At 29.2% G+C, this 10,973-nt stretch overlaps 2 protein-coding genes across 2 annotated transcripts in view; both read right to left on the bottom strand.

The window, feature by feature from the left end:
- The window catches only part of LOC119667420 (homeobox protein 5-like), a 15,822-nt gene extending 15,564 nt beyond the window's left edge, over positions 1–258 (bottom strand). Inside the window, exon 1 of the mRNA XM_038076709.1 lies at positions 7–258. Coding sequence (XP_037932637.1) covers positions 7–258 — 252 coding nt within the window. The remainder of the gene's footprint in view (positions 1–6) is intronic.
- Positions 259–294: 36 nt separating this feature from the next.
- LOC119667419 (putative nuclease HARBI1) lies at positions 295–639 on the bottom strand. Its single transcript, XM_038076708.1, has one exon. It carries the CDS (start codon positions 637–639, stop codon positions 295–297), a length of 345 nt encoding a protein of 114 aa, XP_037932636.1.
- Positions 640–10,973: the final 10,334 nt, after the last annotated feature.

Raw genomic sequence — 10,973 nt, 5'->3', positions numbered from 1 at the left:
CACTACATTTTCGATGTTACTTTCTAAATCTGTTGAATACTGGTATGTATCATTAAGATGTTTTGCTATATTATGCAGAACAAAACCACTTATAATTATTTGTGGTACAATTTCTATATCAACACGAATTTTATATTGAAATGATGCAAACCTCTGCTTTAATTGACCAAAGCAACGTTCAATGATAGTTCTTTCCTTTGTTATTGTGGAATTATATAAGGCTTCAATGGGATTTGATGGATTTTTAAAGGGTGTCATTAACCATGGCGCAATACCGCATCCTTCATCGCCAAGTCAATATGCTTCTACATCATTGCTTTTAATCACATTGTGCACCGAATTTTTTTTAAAAATTCGAGAATCATGCACAGAACCAGGCCAAGAAACATCGACACTTGTAAACAATGCATTAACATTGCATGTTGCTTGCACATTTATTGAATAAAACCCTTTTCGACAAATGTATTCATCAGAATTATTCAAAGGTTTTTTTATTTTGAAATGTGTGCAATCAATTGCTCCTACTGCAAATGGCATTTTATATTTCGTGTTCCATAACGTTTGCTCTGCCTTAAATTCAGTCGTTGTTTTCGGAAATTTTATCCATTCTGCTGCACGTTGCGAAATAATAATAGCCATTTCTCTAATTATGCGTGATACAGTGAACTGATGAATACCGATATCTTCCCCAATTCCGCATTGAAAACCTGGATCCGCCAAAAATCTAAGGTATGTACACATTTTTGTGAATCCATCCAAGCCTCCACCACGTGTTTCACTAGTTGAAGGCAAAAAATAATCCACTAACCATTGAATGTTTTTCTTTGAAAATCTATACAACGTTTTATCATTTCCTATATTTATTGTAGTTAAACGCTGCTTATAAATTTTTTTTTTAATTTGAACATTTTCTGATCTCACATTTTCTGAGTATGTGCTCAAGGTGGCATGCATAAAAATTTTGTGCTTGTGCTCGCAAAAAAGAGCTTTAGCAAATTCTCAATTTTATTGATTGAACTTTTGTTGAAAAGCTCATTGTGAGTAAATGGTAGGTTTCGTATGCATAAAAATCAAGTTTCTTAATTTTTTGTGAGCAATTGCTTCGAAAAAGTTAAGCTGCTTTGTTTGTGCTCACATTTGTTGTGTTGTCACTTTAAACATATTTTTCACAAAAAATTGGTGTTTTTAAAGTTTTTTGTTTAAAGTTAAATTAAATTAAATTAAATTGCGCTTTTTTCAAAAATAAGAATATTTTTAACTGTTTGCTTATCATATTAACTATAAATAACTTACCTAAAATTTTATTTACGTTGGGGTTGTCTTCTTTAGTTAGAATATTTAAAAATTTCTCTTCCCACTTCCCAATCCTACTTTTGATATTAGCTATTTTTTTAAGCAATAACTTCCTTTAAATTTCAATAGCTGCGTTTCAGCAAACATGATCCGCTCAATGAACTGGATCATCTTTGCTGTCAAATGTTGGAAAAAATGAAGTTTATTTACAAACCGCTAAAGCGATAGTTTCAAGTGATGAATCTAATGATTATGGACAATGAAAGTCAAGGAACATATGTTACCGAATATTTGGCAAAGCAGCTACAATTACCGGTTGTAGGTATTAAAAACACACGATTTATTTCGTTTGACTAAAGTAGCCACAATAGAAATGTTAAGCAAATAAAACGCGTAATATTAAAAGTGCAAAGCCAATATTCCGATGAGGTTAAAGAAATTCATGCTTCCGTTGTGCAAAATATATGTGCTGATGTTATATCAGTTCCTGGTGACATATATGATAAAATTAAAAACATGGCCGAAAATGTTGTGATAATTGTGAATATATTACTGAAAACTTAGTTGCAGTTGAAACATTTTTCGGTTGAACAATTCAAGGCTGTTCAGATAATCAAACTCCAACGAAATATGTATTGAATGTTATCGAAGATACAAACGATTTTGACGTTTCTAAATTTTGGCTATTTGGTTGTCAAAATATAAGCAAAACATGTTTGGAAACATTGGTAAATGTAAGTACTCGTTATATTTTTATATATTTTATATTTTTTTTTATATATTTTATATTTTTTTTATATATTTTATATTTTTTTGATATATTTTATATTTTTTTTATATATTTTATATTTCTTTTGATTTTAGATGACTTAAATTAATAAACTCAAGCGCCACGCATGGACGGCGCAACTTCTTAATGATAATTTTTACCGTCTGTCAGGGTATTTTTAAAATGATCATTTAAGGCAGCTTAATGATAATTTAGTACGCTCGACTGTCAATGCTATAAGCCTACCATGTAAATACGATAAAGATGTCTATCTTCATAATAATAAAAATAATTCTCTAAATCGGCTCAAAGTTCTAAATTATTTAAAGATCATAATAAACTAATCGAATACGACACTGGAATGCGTGAACTAATAGTAGAAATAATAGAATAGTAGATATAGCAATAGAAATAGCAAAGGAAGTACCAGATGGTCATAGTAATAAGAGAATTTATTACATACCGCACCGTCCAGTGTACAGAGAAGATAAAATTACAACAAAAATGCGCATTGTGTTCGACGCCCGTTCAAGTAAAGTGGCCATTAGACAGCATTGCCCGCTGACAGCGCACGAAGTCGTCTCTCGCCTTTACACACCAAATTTTTCAACAATTTTTTAAACACGCCCCCAGCAAACAATGCAAAATTTGTTCATTCATCAGTATTAAAGAAATTGCTAAAGTGTCAACAGCGGCTGCTATGCGTAATTTCGTAACGAAAAATGATGTTTTATATTTAATTTATATATTTATTTTTATAACTTTAATTTACATATTGTTACGAATTTAATCAGATAGGCAATGGAACGATTAAATTTTATTTAATTATGTCAGTTGATATTTAAAAGTTAGTTGGAATTGGTTTTAGTTGAGTTGTGTTTCCTAAATTTGCTTCGAGTAAAATACAAGTTTTTTTAATACTATGTTACTTACAAAATAAAGCATAGTTTCTCTAATTAAGTAGGTTTGTTTCACTTTACAAAATCCTGTGATTCGAACGTACACGCATACAGGCGATTACGTAACAATATTTATTTTTTATACTATATGTTATATTGTTTAATATTTTGATTTTTTTTTGATATGTTTTAGTAATAAATTTTTCGTAGGTAGGCAATACAAATAATATTTAAAATAAAATATTTCTTGTAATTTAATGTTTGGTTATTTATTTATTTTTGGTAGCCCAAGGTTATTAATATTTTAATTCTTCTTAATAACATGTTTTGAAAATTAAGAAATTTTACCTAGGTAGAAAATACAAATATTTAAAATACAAGATACAATTCATTCATATTTGCAAAGCATTGCATGCCAACGATAAATTATGCGTGCATTTAAACGGTGTTTACGCTTCCATTTCTCAAAATAAATGAAATTTTACATGCCGACAAAATCCGACTGTATACGCAAAAATACGAGCGTGTTTGAAGAAATATCAAAATTTTTTGATTTTTGTCAATGCATTTCTTAAAACTTCAAATGTTACTATTACACAAACAAATTTCGCATTTCACAAAAAAGTGTGAGAAAAAATTCTCATGTGTAAATGGGTCATTCTTTTACAACTCGGACACCTTTTCGACCTCATGATCTCCGATTTGGCTGAAATTTTTTTTATGAGCTCCTTTCATAAAATAAGAAGACCCGTAAAATTGTTTAAACAATTAAAATTGTTTATATTTAAGTACTAACATTAACTATTAAATTTCAAAAAAAAATTTTTCTTAAAATATATCCCCTGGGATTCCATTTTTTATATTTTATTTAGATTCAGTTACTACGAAATAAAAATTTTTGTGATGCGGTTATTTTTTGAAATTTTTTAATATTTTTTTTTCACCCGCAAAACACATCAAGCACATGTGTACTACATTTTCATTGAATGAATTTTCAAAGAATATACTACATATATCCTTATATAATATTTTTGATTTCGATTAGTAATAAGATTCTACATAAAACCCAAAAACTTCAGGACGATATTGTAATTAGAAGTACTTTTAAAAATTTATTTATCCTTCATATCACACCAAACACATACACACTATTTTTCAGTAAAAAAAAACAAAAGAAAGGAATATACCACACAAATTTTTTCTTTTATTTTTTATTCAAATTAATATATAAATTCTACTTCAAAAATAAATATTTCCACTGTGATATTCATTTTAGAAGTAATTAAAAAAAATTAATTTATCAGGTGTCCTTCACGTTACTCATACGCACCAAAGTACCATGAAATCAATTTTCGAAGGAAAACGATACAAAAACTTTTACTTTTTATTTCTGAATTGAGTTTATCATTAAATTCTATATAAAAATGAAACTTTTAAGGACGTTAGTATTCTCAGAAGTATTTTTATTGAATAAATAAATCACAAATTTAAAATTTTTAATATTCCTGCGGATAACTCTAAGAATAGCGATGAAGAAGATGACTCGCATCAATTTTAAAAAAACCTGCAGGAAAAGTTTAATGGCACAGCAGATAGAACTATGAAAATAAAAATAGTGGGTGTGATACACAATTGGTCTATTCGAAAGGGTCACGACCGAAAGGGTCAAACGCTACAAAATGTATGACTACTGTTGCTAAAAAACTTACTTCAGAGAAAAGAATCTTAGAAGACCCAAATCCAAAAAGCCACCGCTAAGAAAATATGTAACCAATAGAATTTAAAATTTTTACGAATGTGAAGAAAACAGTCAAGTAATGCCTGGGAATAAAAATCTGCGTATCCTTACAAATTGACGGAAAAAGAACACAAATGCAAAAACGGCTGATTCTAAACAATTTGAAGGAGTTGCATACTCTTTTTAAACTCAACCATTTAGATCTTGAATGTAGTTTTTCAAAATTTGCATCATTACGACCACAACATTGCGTTCTTGCAGGAGCAAGCGGCACACATTCTGTTTGTGTATGCTCCATACACAAAAACGTACGATTAATGGTAGATGGAGTGAATATAAAAGCACTGACTGCATGCAGTAAAAAGCCGATAAATAACTATAAAGATTGCCTACAGCACATGATTTGCAATACTTTACGCACAGAATGTTTTCGGAACCTGCGCCAAATGTCCTGGAACTAAAAATATCACAGAACAACTTTTGGAGATGACAACATGATTGACACCGTTACATACAAACAATGCGTTCGTGAAGAGAGAAGCACATTACAAACTTTGACATCCCAAATAGACGAATATTTGGAATTCTTAACAGATGGTTTAGACAAATTGCTGTTGCATTTTTTTATCGTTAAAAAACAGGCAGAGTTTTTAAATGATAAGAAAAACAACTTAACAAAAACTGAATGAATAGTTTTATGTGATTTTTCCTAAAATTATGCTTTTGATGTTCAAAACTCTGTTCAAAGTATTCACTGGAATAATAATCATGCAACAATTCATCCGTTTGTAATATACCACCGTGATGAAAATAAAAAACTACAAATAAAAAATTTTGTTTGCATATCTGACTGTTTACATCACAACACAACTGCTGTACATTTGTTCCAGAAATACGCTATCAAATTCATTAAAAAAATTAGTACGGATATTAAAAAAACTATTTAGTTTTAAGATGGATCGGGTTCACAATATAAAAATAAAACAAATTTTATTAATTTAACTCATCACAAAGCGGACTTTGGTTTGGAAGCAGAATGCCACTTTTTTCCAACGTCATACGGCAAAGGACCTTGAAGGAATTATTTAACTGGGCTAAGGAATGTTTACCAAATATTGTGCCATTTCTCAACGTTAACAGACTATGAAGTAGAAGAAAATAAGATTAAACACCGCTTTGAAGCAGCTACATCAGTTTTTTTTTTGTTTTTTTTTTTTTAGTTTTGTTATGCTCGTTATTTATGTCCAAAAAATTGTGTATTAATTTTTAATGTGTGAATTTTAATTGTTTTAATTTTTTAAAATTATTTGTTAATTCAATTTTAATTACTAATGACTATTATGGAACAGAAAAAGTACTGCATTTTATAAAAAATAAGCACTGATGAAGTTCTTAAATAAAGAACGAAATATTTGCCAACATTTTTAAATACATCAGTTAAAGGCACATTAAAATATCACTGCCTTATTCCAAATTCCAAAAAAGTATTAATGGCAAACATATTTTCATCTTCAGACATTACAGATTATGTATCAATAATGAAATGAGAATTAATAAAATCAATTTAAAAACCATAAAAAAAATATTTTGTTTTTAGCTCCTAACAGTTTCTTTCCTTTAACATTTCTTACCTGTGCAGAGTATTTTTCCAACTGTAGCAAAACAACACTTCACCGAAAAAGGTAGGTGTGATTATGTGCTGCAGTTTCCCAGGTAGATCGGCTAGTATGAAACTAATTAACTTTTTAATTCACCTATATAAGAAAAAAGTTTATTAAACGGTTTAATTATGTTAAAATTAATATGATGCGGAACTAATTTAAAATGTTATGTTTTATATATACATTCATTTTAGAAATAAAAAGTAAAAGTTTTTGTATCGCTCTCCTTCGAAAATTGATTTCATGGTACTTTGGTGCGTATGAGTAACGTGAAAGACACCTGATTAATTAATTTTTTTTAATTACTTCTAAAAAGAATATCACAGTGGAAATATTTATTTTTGAAGTAGAATTTATATATTAATTTGAATCAAAAATAAAAAAAAAAAATTTGTGTGGCATATTCCTCTTTTTTGTTTTTTTTACTGAAAAATCGTGTGTATGTGTTTGGTGTGATATGAAATTTTTGGGTTTTATGTAGAATTTTATTACTAATCGAAATCAAAAATATTATATAAGGATATATGTAGTATATTCCTTGAAAATTCATTCAATGAAAATGTAGTACGCATGTGCTTGATGTGTTTTGCGAGAGAAAAAAAAATATTAAAAAATCTACAAAAATAACCGCATCACAAAAGTTTTTATTTCGTAGTAAAATTGAAAACTGAATCTTAATAAAATATAAGAAATGGAATCCCAGGGGATACATTTTAAGAAATTTTTTTTTTTGAAATTTAATAGTTAATATTAGTACTTAAATATTAACAATTTTAATTGTTTAAACAATTTTATAAAAGTTCAATCAATTATCTTTGAAACGCTGTAAATTTCAAGTTTCTATCTTTTATAGAACTTGAGATATAGCCATTTGAAATTGTGTCTACTATGCCAATTCTCAAAACCCCATGGGTCCATATCTCCTAGGAAAGAAATCATAAATTTTTTTCCCGAGATACGGGTCTTCTTATTTTATGAAAGGAGCTCATAAAAAAAATTTCAGCCAAATCGGAGATCATGAGGTCATTTTTTTTGCCAAAATTCGTCCGGTTTGTAAAAGAATGACCCATATGTAACCACCATCTGATTATTCTTGGAATTAGCTCTCGTTTTTGCATCGTTGTTTTTAAAGCAATGCAGTCTGTCACCACGCTGATAGGTTTACCGTATACGTAATTACGCAATCTTTCCAGTGTTTCGACTACAGCTAATGTTTCCAGCTCGTAGCTGTGAAACTTTTGTTCAGCTATGGTTGTAGATAGATATATAATACACGACCGGTTTCCATTCGTCCTTCTTATTTTGTAACAGCACCTCTGCTAACTCAATTCAGCTTATATCAGTATGTACTTGATGCTCGGCATCCGATCGATAAGCAGTCATAATTGGGTTCTTCGTTAATATTGATTTCAGTTCATGGAATGATTTTTCTTGCTCGTTACACCACTCAAAGTTTACGCCTTTGTGTAAAAGTTGTCGTAACGGTTTACTCACGATCACATAACCTGGAACAAGTTATGTGAAAGGTTCTATAAAAGGTAGAAACTTGAAATTTACAGCGTTTTAAAGATAATTGATTGAGCTTTTATAAAATTGTTTAAACAATTAAAATTGTTAATGTTTAAGTACTAATATTAACCGTTCAATTTCAAAAAAAAACTTTTCTCAAAAGTAGTTTTTAAATTTTCATTTTTTATATTTTATTTAGATTCAGTTTTAAATTTTAATACGAAATAAAAATTTTCAAGAAACCATCTTTTTTTGAAATTTTTTAATTTTTTTTTTTCTCCCGCAAAACACATTATGCACATGCATACTACATTTCTATTGAATGAATTTTCAAAGAATATATTACATATATTCCTATATAATATTTTTAATTTCGATTAGTAATAAAATTCTACATAAAACCCAAAAATTTCGGGACGATATTGTAATTAGAAGTACTTTTAAAAATTTATTTATCTTTCATATCACACCAAACACACACACGATTTTTCAGTAAAAAAAAAAGGCATATGTCACACAAATTTTATTTTTTTTAGTTTTGATTCAAATTAATATATAAATTCTACTTAAAAAATAAATATTTCCACTGTGATAATCCTTTTAGAAGTAATTAAAAAAAATTAATTAATCAGGTGTCCTTCACGTTACTCATACGCACCATTGTACCATAAAATCAATTTTCGAAGGAAAACTATACAAAAATGCTTACTTTTTATTTTTAAAATAAATGTATACATAAAATATTAACATTTTAAATTAGTTCCGCATTTCTGTTTTTAAATGAATGAATTAAAATTATGAATTTTAACATAATTAAACCGTTTAATAAACTTTTTTCTTATATAGATGAATTAAAAAGTTAATTAGTTTCATACTAGTCGAACTACCTAGAAAACTGCAGCACATAATCACATCTACCTTTTTCGGTGAAGTGTTGTTTTGCTACAGTTGGAAAAATACTCTGCATAGGTAAGAAATGTTATAGGAAAGAAACTGTAAGGAGCTAAAAACAAAATATTTTTTTATGGTTTTTACATTGATTTTATTAATTTTCATTTTATTATTGATACATGGTTGTTGTAACCGTGGGTGAAAACACGCGCGAAAAGTGATCGCTCCGCAACTTCTATTGTTTTTAATCCGAAAAGTTAAATTTCAAATTTCAAAGTTATAAACACTTGATCCGTTGATCATAAATAAAATAAAATTTATCAAAACGGTGCCCGATTTTAAAAGGTGAAGTTCAGTTTTGTATATTTAAAAATTTTTTATTCTAAAAAATTAAACTTTAATTTGCAAATTAAACAAAAGCAAAAAAAACACAAAAATAAAATTTTATTTGCTCAACAGCTGATAGAGACAGCATATGCTTTTCTTAACGAAAGTAAGAAATTGCAAATGTGGCGTTGCCACAGTGTAAGTTATAAGTACCTTTAAAAACTTAAATAAAAATAAATTTTTATTTATTTATAAACCTAAAAAATTTTAAACAACTAAATAAACGAACTGTAAATATATTGTGACACTCCTATATTTTGTTCAATTTTTTTCAATTATTTATAATTATTTTCGTAATATTGGTTTACTTCGTGAAAACTGTGCGTCGATCTGTCATCGACATAAACTTTATTTTAGGCTTTGAATTATGATCAGCGAATAGCTCAGCCTAAAAGGATGCAAGATGCCATGAGGAATATTCCATCCCCTTCATGTAGAAATGAAAGGCCTTTGGACCAGACTCAAGATAACATGCTAAATGAGTTAAAACGTAACATTAAATTTTTAACAGAAAAAATAAATCTATTAGAAATCAGTTGTGAAAGTCTTAAAAAAGAAAATCAAAAACTAAAGGCAGAAAAGAATAAGAAAGAAGCTAATAAGAATGCTGTTGATGCAAAATTAGATAGCACGAGTGTTCAGTACCACACTGATGAAGAAGAATTGGCGTTAGAAACTGACTGGATATTGAAACAAAAACGTCCGAATAAAAAACGAAAAGCTGAATCTTCTCCAGAGCTTCATGTTTCATATGATAAAAATACAAATCCCAATCCGAAACCGGAAATTCTATTAAATACTAAAGGCCCCAAAGTGCATTCTCCCCCTCCAATAATGATATCAGGAGTTACTGATTACATAAAGATTTACGAAGACATTAAAAACACTGCGAAAACTGATTTTTCATTCAAGCTTATAAATAACGGGAAGTATAAACTCAATACCAGGGAAGCAGATGACTACAGAAGCATAACAAAGCTGCTGTCTAATGCTAAGATAGATTGGTACTCATATGAAGATAAACAAACAAGACCTATTCGTGTTATTGTTAAAAACCTGCATCACTCCCGTGAACCTAAACTTATTGTCGAGGACTTACAGAGACAAGGGCTCAAAGCCATAAGTGCAGATCGGAAATTTAAATGGAAAACAAAGGAGCCGTTAGATATGTTTCTGCTCACCTTTGAGTCTATTGAAGATATTAAAAAGGTTTACGGAATAAATAAAATATTAGCTACTATTGTCTCCATTGAAGCAGTAAAAAGACCAAACCAAATACCTCAGTGTAAAAATTGTCAAACTTTTGGTCACACAAAGAACTACTGTTCAAAAATGGCAAGATGTGTCAAATGTACGGGAAAGCATCCAACAACAAGCTGTACAAAACCAGCAGAAACTTTACCAAAATGCTGCAATTGTGGCGAATCTCATCCAGCTAACTATCGCGGATGTATTGTAGCCAAAGAGCTACAAAAGATGCGAAACAAAACCGTTCAGAAAGACAACCAAAGTAGTAAGCCAGATAAACCCAACTCTGCTGCCACTGAATATATAAAAAATTTGCCAGTTTCTAAACTAACACAAAATTATGAAACACCTTCATATGCCCAAGCACTAAAATCAAATAATAACTCTCAAAACCCTGGAGAAATTTCTTCAACCTTGCAGTTGGTACTTCAACTGCTACAAAACCAGGAAAAATTTAATAAAGTTTTAGATGAACGGATAAGTAAACTAGAACAGATCCTTCCCAAACACCGTATGTAATGCAGTCTTCAATAAAAGTTATGCTCTGGAACGCAAATGGGCTGCTACATCAACAAAAC

Source organism: Teleopsis dalmanni, chromosome 1 (assembly GCF_002237135.1).
Source record: "Teleopsis dalmanni isolate 2A chromosome 1, ASM223713v2, whole genome shotgun sequence".
Lineage (NCBI taxonomy): Eukaryota > Metazoa > Arthropoda > Insecta > Diptera > Diopsidae > Teleopsis > Teleopsis dalmanni.
The sequence above is the reverse complement of the archived record's forward strand: the minus strand, read 5'-3'. Positions and strand labels throughout refer to the sequence as shown.

Coding starts and splice junctions, on each gene's coding strand:
- LOC119667419 (XM_038076708.1), bottom strand. CDS start 639: ATGGCTATTATTATTTCGCAACGTGCAGCAGAATGGATAAAATTTCCG.